The 19,588-nt window shown below is 33.6% G+C and overlaps 1 protein-coding gene across 2 annotated transcripts; it reads right to left on the bottom strand.

Moving 5' to 3' along the window:
- Positions 1–186: 186 nt before the first annotated feature.
- LOC110799879 (fatty acyl-CoA reductase 2, chloroplastic) lies at positions 187–5,092 on the bottom strand. Of its 2 annotated transcripts, XM_022005147.2 has the most exons (10): positions 4,871–5,092; positions 3,157–3,504; positions 2,929–3,032; positions 2,644–2,843; positions 2,421–2,521; positions 2,113–2,323; positions 1,838–1,999; positions 1,668–1,749; positions 653–1,050; positions 187–554 (listed from the first exon to the last, which is right to left on the bottom strand). In XM_022005147.2, exons 2-10 carry the CDS (start codon positions 3,470–3,472, stop codon positions 389–391), a joined length of 1,740 nt encoding a protein of 579 aa, XP_021860839.1. In that variant the 5' UTR covers positions 3,473–3,504; positions 4,871–5,092; the 3' UTR covers positions 187–388. The 2 variants fall into 2 exon arrangements, with proteins under 2 accessions (XP_021860839.1, XP_056691073.1); XM_056835095.1 differs by lacking the exon at positions 4,871–5,092 and having other exon boundaries at positions 3,157–4,077.
- Between the last annotated feature and the right edge of the window lie 14,496 nt (positions 5,093–19,588).

Consider the following 19,588-nt stretch of genomic DNA (forward strand, 5'->3'; position numbering starts at 1 on the left):
AGTGCTCATATTTTGAAGTTAAGTTCCTACAAACAAACCCTATACTTTACCATAAACAATTTTGTCGGATTTTCATAATTTGATGCACAAATTGTGACGCATGAAGAAAATACAATGCAAAATGGAAATGAATCAACTACTCATCAAGTAGTTTGTTACTGTGGCAAAAATCCTCTAGATACAAAGTAGTAAAACCTTTTCAAGGAACTTGTCATTACATACTTGATAAATTACATTCGTTTATTCAAGGACAACATCTTTCAATTCTGTCAAGCGAGTTAATCATATAAATGGCATTATAATAAGCATACAAGTTAATTTATTTTTGAAAATTAACACAAAACGATTTTGATTTTAATTAACAATCACTGATATAACAACTACAAAGTTAGGTTCCCTGCCCTCTTCCCTTCATGACATGCTTCCTTAGACCTGGAATATGGATATTGCATATGTAATCCGTCCAGTTTATGCTCCCGACATCAAAACAGAATGTCCTCTTCTCCTCGTCTGACATGCTCTTCATCAATGAACTTGTGCTACTGTTATCAAACCTGCATTTTGCACAACACAAGTCTTACATGCCAGAAAAAAGCTATAGTTTTCCTAAATCTTGGTTAAATTATTGAGACCTAGTTTTCCAGTGAGTTACCTTCCACCATAAAAGCTGTAAGGTTCGTATACACTGGCAAGGTGTTTAGCCTGCTCCACAGCTTTCCTACAAATATTTTCGATTTTCTTGGTTTGCTTTCCATTAGGTGACGGCATCATAGACGAACTCATGTAACGTACTGTCTCTCTCCAAATATGAGATGAAAAATCATCCATTGATCCATAGAACTTAAAGGGCTCCACTTGAATTGGTCTTCCTTGTGCGTCTATACATGGCCATCTCGTGAAGTATTGGTGAAGCAAGTCACCTAAATCTCCATAAACCAACGGGTTTTCAACTGATGAAGCTACTTGGTATACACTTATTTCTGATTTCCCACCCGTTCCATGCTTAGCTATAGCTGCTAATGTTGCATTAACAACCATATCAGCTGGAACCTGTAAAAAAAAAAAAAAACACACACACACACAGAAGAAAGTTGTGAACTATGAATATGAGTCCGGATGAAAGGCACCACAGTTACTCTTTAATGCTTTACTGATCAATCTAGTAACAGAGTTGCTCCATTTCATTTAACCAAAACCTCCAATTAAGGAAAGATATACTCACAGGAAAGGAGAAATAAGGATAACTTTTAACGGCTCACAATAAGTGAGGGTGAAACGTCTCACCCCAAGATTTTACTCGTACCATTTTTAAGCATAAGTTCGAAGAACGGACAAAATAAACACGGGGAAACTTAGGTTAGCTAGATCAAAGATTCAATGATATCAGTGTTCACAATGTTAAAAGTTTGTAGGATACATGCATGTTGGGGTTACCCTAACTCCTAATCACCTTTAATCATTAAAAGCTGCCCGCTTTTCCAATGGGTTACTAAAGCCCTCCTGAATGCTTAATATTATCATAGGTTTGAATCAGGCTACACTCAAATGGGAGGAATCTTTGTGTTTCAAGTTGTGCTGGCTTGTTTTCATAAAGAGTGACCTTGAAACATAAAAAATTTCTAAGATGCATGACTAAAAGCAAGAGGACGGTATGTATGGCTGCTTACCACATCAATCACCCCAAATGGATCAACTGGGAAACCAGACAGCAATCCTTTTCCATAGTAAGTAACTACTGGATCCATCATCCTGGATTGAAAATTCATACAAAGATGTATAAGAGATGAAGGGAGATGCTAAACTGAAATCTAGCACAATATCAGGTTTATTATATTACCGATTGCCTTCAATCCATCCAGGGAACGGATCTTTACAAGTGCTTTCAATGACACTTGGACGAAGGATGACCACTGGAACATCTCCTCTCGTACTCCCGAGTAGCATCTCTCCCATAGCCTTGGTAAACACATAAGTGTCTTGCCACCCATGTTTCCTTGCCCTGTTAGTAAATTACACAATTGCACACATTGTAATGTTATTTTATATCTATAATAGTATAATTGCTCTGTTTAGTAATACTTCACTTTTCCTAATCGAGTAAGGATTTCTTACCTCTCTAGACCTAACTCTTTCATTTTCTGGGATACTTTATTATCTTCAAAAGTTTCTGCTGATGTAAAAGCTAGGTTTAGCTCGCCCTCAACATCCAAAAGAGGAATTGAACATGGTAGATTCCCATTTACAAGATTCTCCTCTGTGATGCTCTCTCCTTTCCTAAATGGCTTTTCCATAATTCTCCCTTGCCTTTGTCCGTTCACGTAAGCTGCATTTAGATAATTATCATAAATTTTATTTTTCCTCAATATACACACGAAATATTCTTATTGGCAATGTAAGGGAGTTGAGATGTGATGTTTTACCAGTCGAAACTTGCAGGAAGAGCTTAAGCTTCCGACATTTTTTTGCAAAGGCCATTACCCGTCCTGGTCCACGTGTGTTAATATCAACTGCTACATCATACCTGGATTAACAAGAAAGTCTTAGTACCACAACATGATCATTTATGCAATTTGTAGAAAAGGGCACGGAAGGGGATTTTAACGAGAAAAACAGGACAAAATTTCAAACTAAGAAGTACTTGACCTTTCATGGAAATTTGTATTAGCAGCTGAATTCACAATAACATCTACATCTTCAGCAATCATACTCGTAGAAGCCTCATCTAAACCAATATTAGATTCACAAATATTTCCAACCACCGGGATGAGCTTGCTTAGCATGAAGGTTTCATATGACTTCCCATGGATTTGTTGGAGACACTTGAAAATCTCTGTATTCATGATCTTATAACAATACAAAAGTTCTTACTTAGCATAACGTAAACAGAAAGCATAAGCATTCAAATGTGTTCACTAGATTAGAAAGTACCTCATTTTTTAATCTCTTAATTGCAACTTCCTTGTTCTTTGCCTTGATCAAGACATAAATCTTACTAACATCAGGCACTGTCCTTAGGATCTTTTCTATAAGAACTGCATGCAAAGTTTAAAAACCCCACTCAGAAAATGTGAAAACAGTTACGCATCGAAGTGCTCGTTATCCAACTTAAATAATTTAAAAAGGCTGTAAGAAAAAATAAAAATAAAATAGGAGCACCTTTAGCCAAAAACCCAGTTGCACCAGTGACAAAGAAAGTCTTCCCTCTGAGGAACTTGACAATCCCAATCCCCTCTTGTGCATGAGCTAACGTACTTGCCCCATTATAAGGCGTCAGGTCCTTTGCTATGATCTCAGCCGAATTCTTCCCATTCGGGTTCAACACCAAGCTGCTGCTTGGATCCATTATAGCTGCCCCATGACCTTGGTTTTTCGACGTGGATCTCTCGGACAAAATGGGTGAAAACTTGTCGCTCTTTGTCACGTTGCTGCCACTTTGACAATGCACAAAACCTTTTTTCCTGGTCTTTGCCATGAACCTTTGATGCTTATGGGACAATTCTAGCCCTTTAGGATCAATGATGAACACATTCCGGAGCAAGGCCCCCATAATCAACAGGGGGAAATGAATAAAAGTTAGAAGGAGAAAAGGTAAACAAACAAAGGAAGTTGGGAAAGCGGGGAAAAAGTTGGTAGGTGATAAGAAGTGGGTTTAAAACCTTAGCTAATCACTTCCTGAACTGAAAAACCAAAAAAAATAAGAAAACAAATGCATAGTGGCAAGTAAACAAACTAATGTCCATAAAAATTAGAAATGGTTTAGATGTGACAAAAAGGGAATGAAGGAATTGAAACATATAAATGTGAAGAGGATGAAGGTTAGGTAATTAGATATTAGATTAGATTCACTCTATCCCAAAGGGGCTCTCTTTTTGCCTCCCTCACACATTTCCCACCAATGGCTAAAATGGCGGAACTTGGCATTTTTCTAGTATTTCCTAAACCGTTGGTCATCACACTTTTGCTCATAAACAATGCAGGTTTTTATAAGGAGAAGAAAGGTTGTGGACGCCAAGAAAATAGAGTTTTTCAATTAATTGTTGACCAAATGAACTTGTGTTTCAAAGGATGCTCTCCATTTCTTCCTGAAAAATCGTCAATCTTTAGCGTAAATATGTATTAAGTTCTGGTTGTTTAACTAGAAGACAACAATATCTTATACACCCAAATACCATTACCACAATATTTTACCATTCTTGAAATGTCAGCCTCACACATCAGTAAGAATGTGATGGATTCATCATTTTATATTTAAGTTAAACCATATCACAGTTTTGAGTAATATTTAAGTTACTTGGCACATCAAATGAGATTCAAATCAACCACAAATTAGATATTAGTCTTAATATGATGCTGGAATTTGGATAACTACGTATTTGAAATACGAGCACTGATGTAAAAATTCAACAACATTTAGTTCAAGAGCCAATAACTCAAATGCTTTCGCGTAAAAATTCACATTTCTGGTATTATTCATCAACAAAACCAAGGCAATTATGAATTACATAATATACACAATTACTAAGCAACCGAAGACTTGAGATTGAATCCTGCCCGCATCATTGCCCTATGCCCCTGTGTGGGTGTCTTCATAGCAATAGTACACACCACAAAAACTAAGCAACCAAAATTTTCAAATTAAAAACCCATCTTTTTGAAATTAACGAAATTCCTACAACCCTCGATCATAAATTGACCAATATTTCCAAATTGGATAGTTGTTCTAAAGCAAATTGGTGATGAATGTCCATCATATTACCAAATTTTGTACATTTCCATTAAAATCAAACTCAAGTGTAGTAAATCAACAAACCCATCTTCTGAAATTAGCAAGTATTAGCAGAAAAATTGAAGCAGGAAGTAAGAATTCAACCTTTAGCATGGCTGTGGAAAAGAAATTTGCAGTAGATGTTGGCGCCATTGCTGAAACTTTTGTGATAAAATGAATGGGTTTTCGTTAATCGAACTCCTTTCCGGCGACAGTGATTTCGGCATGGTCACCCCGCTCTCCCACTCCTCTGATGTTTGCTCAATGTGATAAATTTGGAGTCTTTTTTTGGTCCAGGTTTGGAAATTTGAGGTGTTGGTCCGTTCATGTTTGTTGTGGTGATCATTTCGGGTTGTTGGTTAATCTATACCCAGGGAACCGCATTTGATTAGATGACATGTGTCAACACATTTGATTAGATACACATGTCATTTGTTATTTTGGTTTTTTATTTTTTCTTTGTTGTTTGATATACTTCGTATTATACAACTCCAATCGCCTCTTTCACTCCATCTTCCTCATACAACATCAATTCACCAATCTATTCATTTAACATTTTTCACTTCCTCTCCCCGATTAACAATCAATATTAATTCACTATTTAATTTATGTATTATTTCAATTTTCAAAATTTACCTCTATTTAAATCATATATTCACTCTAAAATCACAAGCTCACTAAAATTAGAACTTAAAAAGATAAACTAAATAACCACTATACAATCGTCCGTTCTTTAAACGGGCTCAAAAGCTAGTTTTGGTTGAAATTAGACTTCAAATTTATTCAGGGTTTGTGTCATCTTTAATTTCGGTAGTTGCACTTGCACATAATGATCTACGAATTTATTTATGTCAAAATCATATCAAGACTAGTTATGTGTTCTTGACGTATTGAATTTGGAATTTGGGATTTATCAAAATAGCTTTCTATGTGTTCAGTATTGTGTTGGTTTAGATTATTCTCTAACACTAGATTAGTAAAATGATCGAGTTTAATATTATCTAGTTATTTTAGACGGTAAGGCCATTCTTAACTAATGGGAAAAAAAATATTCATCCCTCTCTCTCTACCCACTTTCTCACTCATCATTTTCTTTTTTTTCCATTGGGATTTTATTTTTCCCCACCCCCCTCTTATCCATGAGCAAAATAAAAACACCTCACCCCTCACTTTACAACTACTTCTTTCTCTAACAACACCAATAATAATAATAAAAATAATAAAAAACAGAAAATTAGAGAATGAGTAATTAAGTTTTTGGTAATTATAGTTGTAAATAATCAAATTAGAGGGAGAATTTTTTTGGTTAAATTATATCAATATGGATGTCTATATGTAGATCTTAAAATTTTATGACCGGTAGTAATTTTATTTTATTTTTTTATGAATCAGAAATATAAAAAAATGGCATTTTGAAAAACAATTGTTACAAAGACTTTCATGGCATACCACATGGCACGTCATGATTGGCTGAAAATTCCCCATCCAAAAGCAAAAAATCCTCATGCCATGGGGATTTTCATTTTCCCCACTCCAAGAGCAAAATTTTCCCCACCATTAAACCCTAAAATTTCCATTTTCCCCCTTATTTTTCCCCAAGTGCAAAAAAAACCCCACAATTAACAATGCTCTAAATATTCGTGTTACTCGTATTATTACATAACTACGCAGTAATACACTATAGAAAATCTATCTATCTATAACTATACTAAAAGAGAAGCCCCTAAAACCTAAGATGACACATGTCGCTCTGTCATTACAAAAATTACCACTCTTTTCCCTTCCCCTAAATAAATTAACTTAACTATGTAATTAATTAATGTTAAAATACACTTAATCAGATTTGATTGATTAAAATATTTACATTAACAATAAATATACTTACTATACGTTGAAGATTTGTGCATATCAAAGAAAATATACTTACTATACGTTAAAGATTTGTACATTAAAAAGATATACGGAAATTAATTAAGTATAGACATATATATTCTTACGTATACCTAAAATCCAAATATTCTTATGTATATATGTCTATGTATGTTAAAGATTCAGAGAATATAATTTTAAGGCCGTGCAATCCTGATTTATTGTCGTACAATACTAAATTATTAAATTTAGCTATTAACTAAGTTACAGAATAATAATTTAGTATTCTAAATTATTCTATATAAACATATATACGTAATACGTTAATAACTAAATTATTCTAAATTTAACATATATAGAGATATATATACGTTAATAGCAATAATTTTGAGAATATGCTAGCATTAAAAAATACTAAAATGGATTTGATGATTGCATGGGTATCGTATCATTGTTAAGCATAATGCATTGCCTACAAAAGTCCAGGTTTGGTCTACACAATTTTAAGAATATAATTGACATATATAAGTACGTTTTATACCATATATATTAATAGTCCATCAGTATATAAGTCATCTAAGACACAATATAACCATATATTTAAAAAATTATCGTATACATACTTAATAGGTTATAGATGGCTCATTCATTAACTATGATTAGTGATATAACTCCGCTTAAGCAGAACTGGAAAATAAAAGTTAAAGTTATACAGCTTTGGGAAAAACCAGAATACTACAAAAAAAAATGAAATTAAGGCCATAGAAATGGTCTTGATTGATGAAGGGTATTTTTAATTATTTCGTATGTGACAAAGTATCTTTGTTGTAGATTTTTCATATTGTTTAGTATCATTCTCATAATCTTTTTTAGGTCTCAAGGGTCTAAAATTCAAGCCATCATAAAAAAATCTCTCAATGAAAAATTTAAAATTCTTATGAAAGAAGGATCTTCGCGCATTATTGCTAATTTTGGAGTATAATCAAATTTGGGAAAACATAGGCCAACTATCCATACCTACAGAATTAATTTCTTTTACAAGACTATAGTCAAGGAATGTGGAGATGATGAACTCCCTTTATATGGTTTGGAACTTGTCTCTTCTGACAAAATACTTCGGAATGAAGTTGATGATGCGATTTTAGTTGGTATATATGATTTCGACTTATTTATTTCGCATGTATAGTTCATTTGGTTTGATTATTTAATCTCCACGTTTATATGTTTGCAGATGTAATTGGAGAAGTCTCCGGCGTAGGTGATATGGTAGATAAATCAACAACCAACACCCCAAACTGGTTTTTGCAACTTGAAATTGAAGATACTTAGTAAACAATTTAATCACCCAAGTTTCTAAATTAATAATTTTATATGATATTTTTATATTTCATATGACAATCTCTTTAATCTTTTTTTTGGTAGCAATAACACATTAAAATGCGCATTATGGGGAAAATATGCTCAACAAATGGTTGCCTATAAATAAGACGAAAGTCATAATGGACGAATTATCGTTGTTATTCAATTTTCTCAAATCAAGGTTTTCAAAGGTAATAAAAATTGTAACGGATGTAGACTATCTTTATTAACCATAGTGCATATTACAATTATATATGTCGTGTTTATATTACAATAACGTATTTGATGTAGGTGAAGTTTCAAATTGAAATTCACTTTTTGCAACTAAAATACTGGTCAATGAAGACATGCCCGAAATGAATGAGTTCAAGAAAAGGTATTCTATAGGACATACTCATATTTTACCATATATTGAATTGTTACTTTATTATTATTATTTCTTTTATATAGTATTTTCGATGGAGATTGTCACTCATCAAAACTAACTCACTTGTCAAGTCAAAGTTCGCATTCCATATATGATGAGTTCTTAGTATTGTCCGAACTTTTACGGTTGGGTGAGACATGCGAAAAAAATAAGGTAATGATATGTTATTGCACGAGCAAGTGTTTGACAATAGCATAAGAGCAACGTTTTGCTCTTGTCGTACTTCCGCAATAATATGTGTCTCCAACAATTAACTTGGTAATAAAATTATTGTGTATGCATCAACTATATATTGTCAAACACATCAGTTTCATTTAAATATATGTTATTGCACACAATTCCATTTACTATAGATTTGAATATCACCGAATAGGAATAATGTTATTGCGTAGTTACTCTTTTTATAAATTTTGCAGGAATGTTGCGTGATACTTGCATCCATTATTTCTATAGAAAAATGAAACCAAATACGGAGTAGTATTATAATTCATGCAAACTTTGTAACAAGAAAGTTGATTGTGAAGGAGGTGGAACGTTTTGGTGCTCAAAATGTGATTCACATGTTAAATCTGCACCACCAAGGTATATTTTCTATAGAAACAATTAGTGTGTAACGAGTTACAAATTATTTTATTATTTAACAAATAACGAATGATGTTGTATCGGGTACAAGGTCACCGTAACAGTGGAAGACGACAACGGATTTGCAACCTTTATCATTTTTGATCGAGAAATTTTTCAAATACTTCAATATCAGCAATGGATTTAAAAAATAAGTCGCACAAGGTAATTTATTTACTTATTTTAAAATAAGATATGTTTTGGGTAAGTTATTATTTTATTTTGGTAGCATCTTTACATTATCTTGTACCTGTAAATAATTTACTAATCAAGTACCACTTCCCCATCCTATACTAACATACTCTTACATTGTATATTTTGTATTTTAGGATACTAAAAGTGATTCATTTCCCGAATAACTCAGTATGCTCTTACATAAAAGATTTTTGTTTAAAATTCAAATTTCTAAGTACAATCTTGAACAAAACTGGGAAAAATACACTGTGCTTAGAATTAGTGACGATGAGCAATTGATCAACCAATTTATGGATGCCAATCCTACTGGGGAGGTAATTCCCATAACTTACGAAAGTATACTCAAAATAATGCGTTACGTTCAAAGTAAGATTTTGTTTTTAATTTGATTATAATACATTTTTTTTATAGGAACATGAAGTGGAGGTTGTATTTTCAAACTAATGTATTAAATCTTATACATAATGAAGTGGAGGTTGTATCTTCAAACTAATCTATTAAAACATATACATAAAAATTTTGTGCAAGTTTGATTTTTCGGTTAAGCAACGAGTTTAATTAATTTTATTTCATGCTTATAATTTTTCTCGGAATTTAATTTTATTAGTTTCATTTTTATAATTAATTTTATATTAATTATTTACTAAAATTAAAACCTTGAATAAATTGTAATTCATTTGTTTAATTAATTGATAATCAAATAAAGGGATTTAAAATAATTTTGTATGAGCTTTAAATTTGTAATTAAATATTGTTTTTCCGATTGGACTTGGAATAGCACTTTTATGTTTAAAAATTAGTAAAGCTTATAATCCGCGGTTTGAGTGGTAGCATTTTTATTCATATTTGGTTTAACTCTTGATTAGGTCCTTATTTCTTTAAGGTTAACAACTTGATTACAACTAATAAGGTTAAATAATTAGTAGATTCTCGAGCCTTAGTTAATTAATGCAAATGTTTATGTGATGCATATTTTCTGCTAACTTGCTAAGTGGGTCATTCATTGATAAATGAATGGGTGAATGGTATATTGTAACTATATTGTTTTGCAGGTTGCGGAAAGTGACTAGTGTGGCCCAAATAGGATAGAAAATATGGTATGTGTACCATTAATTCTGAATGTAAAATATGGTCTAATACACCATAGTCTTTATTTAAATATGGTATGTGTACCATCAATTTGATGTAATTATTTTAATTATTGCAAATCCTATTTGATGAAAATGGAGCCTCCCATGGTGAAATTCAAGAACGAAGTTTACAATCCATTTTCAAGACGGAGTTTGAAGTTGAAGCTTCAATATGAAGTCGGGCACACTAGATCACATTTAAATCTTATGCATGTTTTAAGATATTTATTGCTTTAAATATGTCATGATATTATGCATAAGATTCAAGCTTAATTATGTTGCATGATTAAGGATTTTAGTTCACTTAAAATCTAACCAACATAGTAAAAGCCTTAAGTTCCAAACTTTAAAATTGAGTTAAAAGGTATCATTCCAAAATAACACTTACTTTATAGAACCTTTATGTCAAGTAAGTGGTAGTTTTTTGCCAAAGCGAGGTGTCACTTCTTGATCTTAAGGGGTAAGGTACACCATTAATTGTGAGTACATTTTTAGGTCGCTTAGTGTTAGTTTTCCGCCAAAGTGAGGTGTCACTTCTTGATGCTAAAAGGTTGAGATACACAATTAGTTGTGAGTACAAGTTGATTTTGGTTAAACTCAACGATATATGCAAGGAGTTCCTTTTATGTCGTGGCAAATGGGATAGGTTCTCCTAATAAGTTCTTAGACGTACCTATCAACCAAGAGTAGTTTCTAGACTATTAGCAAAGGATTTGCTTACCTAAAATATTTTAGATTAAGACAAGCCAAAGCATGCTTAATTCTTTGATGATTTTGAGGGTCTTGGATACATTTTATTCACACCTGTCGGAACAATAAATTCGAATAAAATGTCGAATGACTTGTTTAAAATTGCATGCTTGCTTTTTCAAGTTATTATTCATGATAAATGTTTAGACTTTGCATGCTTCAATGTATGTTTTAATTATTGTTTATAATTAATTATCTTGCACTATAATAAAATCTTTTATAAAAGGTAACAGTAAATTTCCTCGATTGGTAGCGAATCCAAGAACGATTAACGGAAATGAGAGAAAATGAGCAATTTAAAATGTACGTTTCTTATATAGACTATTATGGTTGTTTTCGACTAACAAAGTCGAATGGGAAACCAATTGGTGATTGTGGATTCGAAATACAAATTAGTTTTTAAATCATAAAGCATTGAGTTTAACACTCAACTTTACCAATGGTTAAACAACTTAATATCTTTGTCCATTTAATTCTCTAATGAGTCTAGCCCCTAGACAGACGAATAGATCGATGCTTAAAGAACTTTAGAAGCTTCTAGTAAGGTCATCTAGTTGAAGCAAAATATTCAACATAAATAAATGTTAAGAACTTTGTTGAAGTGACATTGGACATGTCTAACAAAGTATAAAAGTCAACACTAAAGAAGTTAATTCTTAAGACTATAAGAAAGGGTACAAGAAATAGGAAAACAAGAAACAAGTGAAAGGAATTTACAATTCCGTTTCTACCTATAAGTTTATGTTTAAAGAAAAGTAACCTAGCAATCAAACTTCCATGGTATCATATACCGCTTGAGGTTCTTACTTCGGTAACAACTCAAATGATGGAAGCTAGGCTACACTAATGACCTACAAGTGGGAAATGAAGCATGGAATTGCTACCTAGGGTGATCTAGTTTGTTTTAAGTCCCTTCAAGGCTGGAACTTAATGACTACTTTGTTCCATAATTGGCGTACCTAAGTTTCTGTTTCAAACACGGAAATAATCACATTCAATGTATACAAATACATTGTTTGTTTGTTTATTTGAATGAAATGGTCATTTACGAGTTGAGTCGTGTATGCTTGATTAAAACAAACAACTCTTTAACAATAAAAACTTTACTAGGTTCAAATCAATCTCTTGATTTGAATTCCACTAATCTTTGGCATTGTTACTTAGACCATATCAACAAGTTAACATTCTAAAGCTCTATTTTGATGGACTTTTGAAACTTGATTGATTTCTAGATCATTCAAGACAAGCTAGTCTTACTTGTTGAAAGTAACAAAAAAATGAACTATTGTTAGAATCCCTAGACAATAGAGTTCAAAGCTAAAGAAAGATTTTATGACTTTATTATTTCACCTGAATTTGAGTGAATATAGGTTTATTTACTCAATTTGATATAAGTTTGAATCTATTTGGGTAGTTCAAAGATTCAGAAGTATAAAATCCACTTGGCAAGAAATCATAAAGATCGATCTAGATTAGATCATGATGATGATTACTTAAGACCAAAAATGACCATGAATGATTGTGTGTTATAATTTTACGATCTAGCCCCACAAGATATGGTATGTCTAGGTTGGAATGATCGAAATCAATTGGTCCTTGATTCGATCAATGATGAATCATAAATATTGTTCCTATAATTTCTAAACAAAATGCTCAACTACCACTAAACTAAACCAATTCGTCAAAGCTATTGAAAAATAATAATATATATCTAAGAGTTTCTAAACTCAGTTGGAGATTAGTGTTTATTGTCAAACAAACTAAGGCCCAAGTATAGATATATGTTTCATTGTGATTTATTCAAATGAGACAAAAGGGTAATATTTCTACCACAAAATTTGAAAACATAATGTTTGTTTGCTCGAAATAGTGTCCTTTTGGACATTCGTTTCCAAAATGACAAGTGAGAGAAAATAAACCTCGAAAGTTTTTGAGTCGAACAACAAACATAAACAGATATTCAAGAGGATTTTATTCATCAAAATGTGTTAAATAAATAATAGTATAGTAAATTATATTTTCGTAAATAAAAATAAAATAAATTGGGTATTCTTATGTGTTTGATTTTGAAATACTTGTATGTAACTCTATACGTTATCATGTGAATCTTATACTAATTGATCTTTCATTATAATGTTTGACAATAATATAATTTTTGAAGATCAAGATTCGTAACTAATATTTCGAATAAATAATAATATTTCTACTATGTGCTTCGTAATAGCAATAATAAAATACACTTGTACTTGACATACTTCCAACGGGATATACCTTTATCATTTTTCCAATGGGACATGTATCATTTTCTCAATTTCCACGTCAATTTCATTAGCTATTGAATTGTCTACCATCTTGTGGAGAATTTCGCCAATTCGTTTAATGCAAATCCATATGTCTAGACAATAAAAATAGCACATAAACTGATGTAATGCAACTTAACTTATAAAACTATATGATTATGATCAAGAGTAATAAGTGTTAAGTTATGAAACTGAATACGGCTGATTCTTTTCAAATAAGAATATAACACAAAGTACGTTACAATCCAAAAAATTTCACCTTTTTGTCCACCCAATAGAATTATTTCCTTCAAAAGATTTTCTCGCACTTTCTTTAATTCTTCATATTCCCTATGTTCTCAAATATTAGTCCTAGTTGGAATCTTGACACTATTTGTAATTAAAAGGAATCTTTTAATTTTTTTCCAATAGATATTTCAAAAACATATTCATGTGAGATCATATTTTATTCGTCTCAATTTGTAGTTTCACAATATCAAAATCTTATTTTTTTTTACATACGTATTTGTTTACGATTAAATATTGAGTTGAAATAGGTGGAAAAGTCAAAAAATGACTAATATTCAAAATTGGAGAGAGTAGTCATTATCCGATCCACTCAATCCACTCACTTCCCGAGGTTGAATTAAGAAAAAATAAAAAATAAAAACAACATCTAATTAACTGGTATTTAGTTAATATTCAAAAACAAAATAACACAATAGTAGAATAGACTTCGTAACTGACATAGTAGGTTGGCGGAATGCATGTCTTGTTTTCCCCCTTCTATATTTCATTTCACCCTGATCTTCTCTTAGGATCACCATCAACAATCCACAAAACATGATCATTTTTTCCGCACCTTTTATTTTGAACTTATTTAATTGTATACTCAAACTTTCAGGTGTTTCCTCTTGGTCTCCAACATGATGCTTCTTAATACACTACAAATTATCTGCTAATTTTTAACAAACAAGTGCATTTATCGGCCGTACCACCCATTCAAACAAAGTATTATTAATCTATGCGGTTCGACAAAGTGTAAACAGATACGTAGTACATTCAAAACCGTTGGATACTTGGTAATACTTTCAGCATTTTTAATCAAATATAAACTTGATAAAATCGTTTTTGATATAAACGATTATGAACTCAAAATTTAGTTATCATCAGTTCACCTTTATTATTGGGATAAGAAACATGAAACCCAACAACTTTAAGGCTAATTTCTTTTCATTAAACACCTAGGTATATTCGATCAAGTGTTTTTCAAGTTGTTTATCATCTGTGGATATCAATGAAAAATATCTTCATACGAAACCAGATATTAAGTGAAAACCTATTTAATAGTGTTTTTTTTGGTTACTCTCAACCCTATAGATACTAGGACAAGTTAACGGTCTATTTCTCAAAATAGGCCCTCCTTCGGTTACTATCAACCCCAACTTAGCTACTCTAAATAGATATATTTTCAAAAACGGGAAGATCATCACTAATCGATTTAAAATCATAAGTGATTTTATATTTTTTACTGAAAAAAATTATATCACACCAACTAAAAAGAAAATAGGAGTTTAATACAAATTTTCTGCCAATTTTTATTAAAGACTAATATTTGCCTATGATGCAAGAGGATTTCAGAGAGAATAAAAGAGAGAGGCAGAGAGTAGGAAGAAGATTAGATCATTTCTCATTAGGTTTATAATGGTCATACATTGCCTTATATACTGCTAGGTTACAACCAAAGAAAGCCATCCATTTATTCTAGAAAAACGGCTACCCTAACATCTAGGTTGATTTTCTATTAGCTGCCATGTGCAATCATTGAAAGCTGTCAATAGGTGGCCTATTTTGGAGTGTAGTGAAGCTTGAGAAATGATCAGATTACCCTTCATTACCCCCGTCAAGGTGAGAGGCAGATTGAGAGATGACTCCAAGCTTGAGTAGAAGATCATTGTGTTGCTGAACTGGTAATATCTTGGTTAGAACATCAGCTAACTGACCATGTGATGGAACATGTTGAGTGGTTAGACTGCCTTCCTTGATCATATCCCTGACATAATGGCAGTCTATCTCGACATATTTTGTCCTTTCATGGAGCACTGGGTTTGCTGCTATTGCCAATGCAGCTTGATTGTCACAGAAAAGTAATGTAAGAGCTAAGTAAGAGCTAAGTAAGAGATACCTAAATCCTTCAACAGAGACTTAATCCATGTTACTTCACAGGCGGTTAGTGCCATTGCTCTATATTCTGCCTCTGCAGAAGATCTAGCCACCACCGATTGCTTTTTAGCCTTCCATGATATTGGAGAATTTCCAAGCAAAATACAATAACCAGTGGTGGATCTTCTGGTTATGGGACAGCTGAAGGAAATAATGCCCTTGGTCCAAGTATGCATTCTATGTTAAGTCTAATAAATGCGGTTCAGTATTAATTAACAAGTTAATAATTCAGTGAGATCAAGTGAGCTGAATGCCTAGCTAGAGACCGCTTCAGTTCAAGTGGAATTAATGATATTAATCCACAACTTACTCTTGACTGAACCCGTAGGGTCACACAAATAGTACGTAAACGGATCAAGTATTTAATGGCATTAAATACTCCATCTATGAATATTCGGAACTGACGGATCTTGGTTTCAGTGGGAGCTAAGATCGTCACAGGCAAGAAATGAATACTCCGGAAACGATAATATTGCCGGAAACGGAAATATGGATCGTATCGGAAATATAAATATTATCCAAGTCGTAGATGTTGCCGGAAACGGAAACATGGTACGTATCGGAAAATATTATCGGAAATGGAAATATTGCCAGAATCGGAAATATTGCCGGAAACGGAAATATTGTCAGAATCGGAAATATTACCGGAATCGGAAAATAATTCCGGAAACGGAAATATTAGATATTTGTTCGAAACGGAAATTAATTCCGGAATCGGAAATATTAAATATTGTTCGTATCGGAAATGAATTCCGGAATCGGAAAATTTAATCGGAAGCGCATCGTACGAATAAGCATCGGACGAGGCCTGCCGGACGAGGCCCAGCACGAAGCCAGGCCATCGCCCAGCAAGCCAAGCGCGCCGCACAAACAGCCACGCCAGGCCCAGCGCAAGGCCAGGCCCAGCAGGCTGCGCAGCGCGCACAGCACGCGCAGCGCGCGCGGGCGCTGCCTGGGCTGCTGCTCGCGCGCACGCATGGGGCCCATCGTGGCTGCCGTGCGTGTGTGTGCAAGTGTTTGTGTTCGTGCACGTTTCCTAAAACATGCAGAGTTCGGTTAATGATTAAATTCCTAATTCTATTTGATAAATTAATTAAATTAGAGTTCTTGTAGGATTCTAGGTTTAATTAATTTGTATCTGAATAGGATTTCGATTCCCTTTCCATACCCCTATAAATATGATGCTAGGGCTCACAATTTATAATAAGTTTCAAAGTATTCAAAAGTGAGTTTTTTGAGAGAAAATTTAAACACACATCTTGCTCATAAAAGTGCCGAAATTTTCTAGTACCTTAAGGGCGATTCTAGTTGGTCAATCTTAAGGCGGATCCGGACGTGCTGTGGACTATCTACGGAGGGACGACACTTGGAGTCCTAAAGACTTGTTCTTGTTCGGTTCGGGCGCAGCTAGGGAGGGCACGCAACAAAGAGTATGCATCTAAATTATGCTATATGATTATGTGTAAATAATATGTTGTCCTGGGTTAATGGTTGTTTCCGCATGATCTATGTAATGCCATATGTATCATAACCTAACAGTGGTATCACGAGCCCCTTATTATTTTCATAATCTAAATTGCATGAACATGGTTAAATATTACAAATTTGCAAGAATTAAAAGGGGTGATTAATTTTCGTAATTGTTAATTAATTGCAAATTGCGTTTATTTAATTATACGTACGCAGTTTTTCGGCAGTTTCTTCGTTACTCATCCGAATTGAGTGATTTTTGTGTCAATTCCGCATGTAAAAGGCATTCTAAAATTTTGACAAAAACACTATTTTTCTCCCGAACCCAGAATTCTCAAATTCGAAGCCTAACTATGACTTTTCGAAGGTTTTAGTTTTTCGAATGCAAAATTTCGTAAATTTAAGATGTTAAATTAAATATTTGCGATTCTTGTTGATAAATCTTGAATTTTTGATTGACCTACTGCATATGTTTAACAAGTTTGAATGCCTAGTCTTGTTAATTATGCAATCTAATTTGTAATTATGATTAATTTGTTGAAAATTAGAATAATTTAGAATTAATTTGATTTTCATAATTAATTGTAATTTAATTAGAAACCTATGATTAAAAACCACCATAAAAATTGTAAATTTATGATAAATTTTAAATTTTTATGACCTAGACTTGAATCCATAACAATCGGAAATCAATTGGATAATAAATTTTCGATTTTTCGCCCTAAAATTATGAAATTAATATTATTTATTAATTTGTCATTAATTTTAAATATAAATTTTAAATTTTTATGCGATTCGTTCATAAAACTTGCACGCACGAAGCAATGGACGCTTCGTGTTACCCTTAAGGGGTGTTGTATAATGCGGGCATGCGACGACGAGCAAGGGAGCTCGTCGCCCGTGCGGCACGAATGCAATGAGCAAGGGCGTAGTGCACGAGCACAAGGCAGCAGCCCTGCCTTGTGTCGTGTGCCACGAGCAATGGACGAATGGGCATGGGCGAAGGGCGAGCCAAGGCAGTCGCGTGTGGGCAGCAAGCGAGCTGCGCCACAACGCGCGCTGCCTCGCACAAGAGCGCGCAGCCTCGCGCGCAGCGAGCGCAAGCTCGCGTGCCACGAGCGCTGCGCCCAGCATTGCTCGCGCGCACAACGAGCGAGGACTCGCTCGCACAGCCAGCATTGCTCGCGCGCACAACGAGCGATGTCGCCCGCCCAGCGAGCGATGTCGCGCGCCCAGCTAGCGATGGCTCGCGCGCCCAGCGAGCGATGTCGCGCGCCCAGCGAGCGATGTCGCGCGCGCACTGCGAGCGATAGCTCGCGTGCGATGAGCGCTGGCGCGCGCAGCGAGCACCAATGCGTGCGGAGGCTTGCGATGGGGATGCAGCAGCTATGCGACGAGCGCATGGGCTGCGCGCACATGGCCAGCAATGGCTGTGTGCGTGCGGCCCATGGGCGTGCAACGCGTAGGGTGTTTGCGTTACGATTAAAGATCGTTTTGAATGTTTAATTTGAAAATTTCAGTTCACGTAATTAATTTTAAAATTAATAATTTAAATTATTTTCTTGGATTTTAATTTTGAATATTGTAATTATAATAAATTTTATTTATTCTAATTATTTTACTAAAATTAAAATCATGAATTAATTTAAATACGACTGAAATTAAATTAAACTTTTGGATTCAATTATAAATTGATATGAGCTTTAAATTTTAATTAAATTTGTATGTTTCCGGTTGGACTAGAAATACATTTTTATGTTTAAAATTAGTAAAGCATATAAATTTATTGGTTTAAGTGGGAGCGCTTTTTAGTCATAAACTCTTGATTAGGTCTACAAATCCTTAAGGTTAAAACAACTTGATTAGAATTAATAAGGACTGAATAATTGGTAGATTATTGGTGCCCTTGATTAATTGCTGCAAATGTTTACGTGATGCATAATGTGTTTTACTAACCAGCTATGTGGGCCATTCATGATAATGAATGGGTGAATGGTATATATATTGTATATGTACTGTTTTGCAGGTTATGAAGTGACTAGTATGGCCCAAATAGGATAGAAAATATGGTCTGCGTACCATTAATTTGAATGTAATTGGTCTAAAGTACCAAAGTTATTTTTCAATTCAAATATGGTCTGCGAACCATCAAATAGTTGTAATTAGTTATAGCTTATCCTATTTGAAGAAAATGGTGCCTCCCACGGAGATTTTCAAGACGGACTTTGAAGTCAAAGCTTCAAGATGAAGTCGGGCCATACTAGATCACATTTATCTTATGCATGCTTTAAGTTATTTATTGTTTTAAATATGTCTTAAAATGCATGAGATCAAAAGCTTGATTATGTTGCATGATTAAGGATTTTAGTTCACTTAAAATCTAACCAACATAGTAAGAGCCTTAAGTTCCAAACTTAAAAATTGAGTTAAAAGGTGCCATGCCAAAATATACACTTGCTTGGATATCCTTTACATCAATCTAGTAATAGTTTTCGCTCAG

Source organism: Spinacia oleracea, chromosome 1, assembly GCF_020520425.1.
Source record: "Spinacia oleracea cultivar Varoflay chromosome 1, BTI_SOV_V1, whole genome shotgun sequence".
In the NCBI taxonomy this organism is placed as follows: Eukaryota; Viridiplantae; Streptophyta; class Magnoliopsida; order Caryophyllales; family Amaranthaceae; genus Spinacia; species Spinacia oleracea.

What these genes read in the sequence shown, in the direction of transcription:
- LOC110799879 (XM_056835095.1), bottom strand. Translation starts at nt 3,547, where the DNA reads ATGGGGGCCTTGCTCCGGAATGTGTTCATCATTGATCCTAAAGGGCTA. An exon ending in CTTCCTGCAAGTTTCGACTG is followed by an intron (nt 2,324 to 2,420) that starts GTAAAACATCAC and finishes ATCTAAATGCAG; the next exon opens with CTTACGTGAACGGACAAAGG. An exon ending in GGATGGATTGAAGGCAATCG is followed by an intron (nt 1,750 to 1,837) that starts GTAATATAATAA and finishes TTTTCAATCCAG; the next exon opens with GATGATGGATCCAGTAGTTA.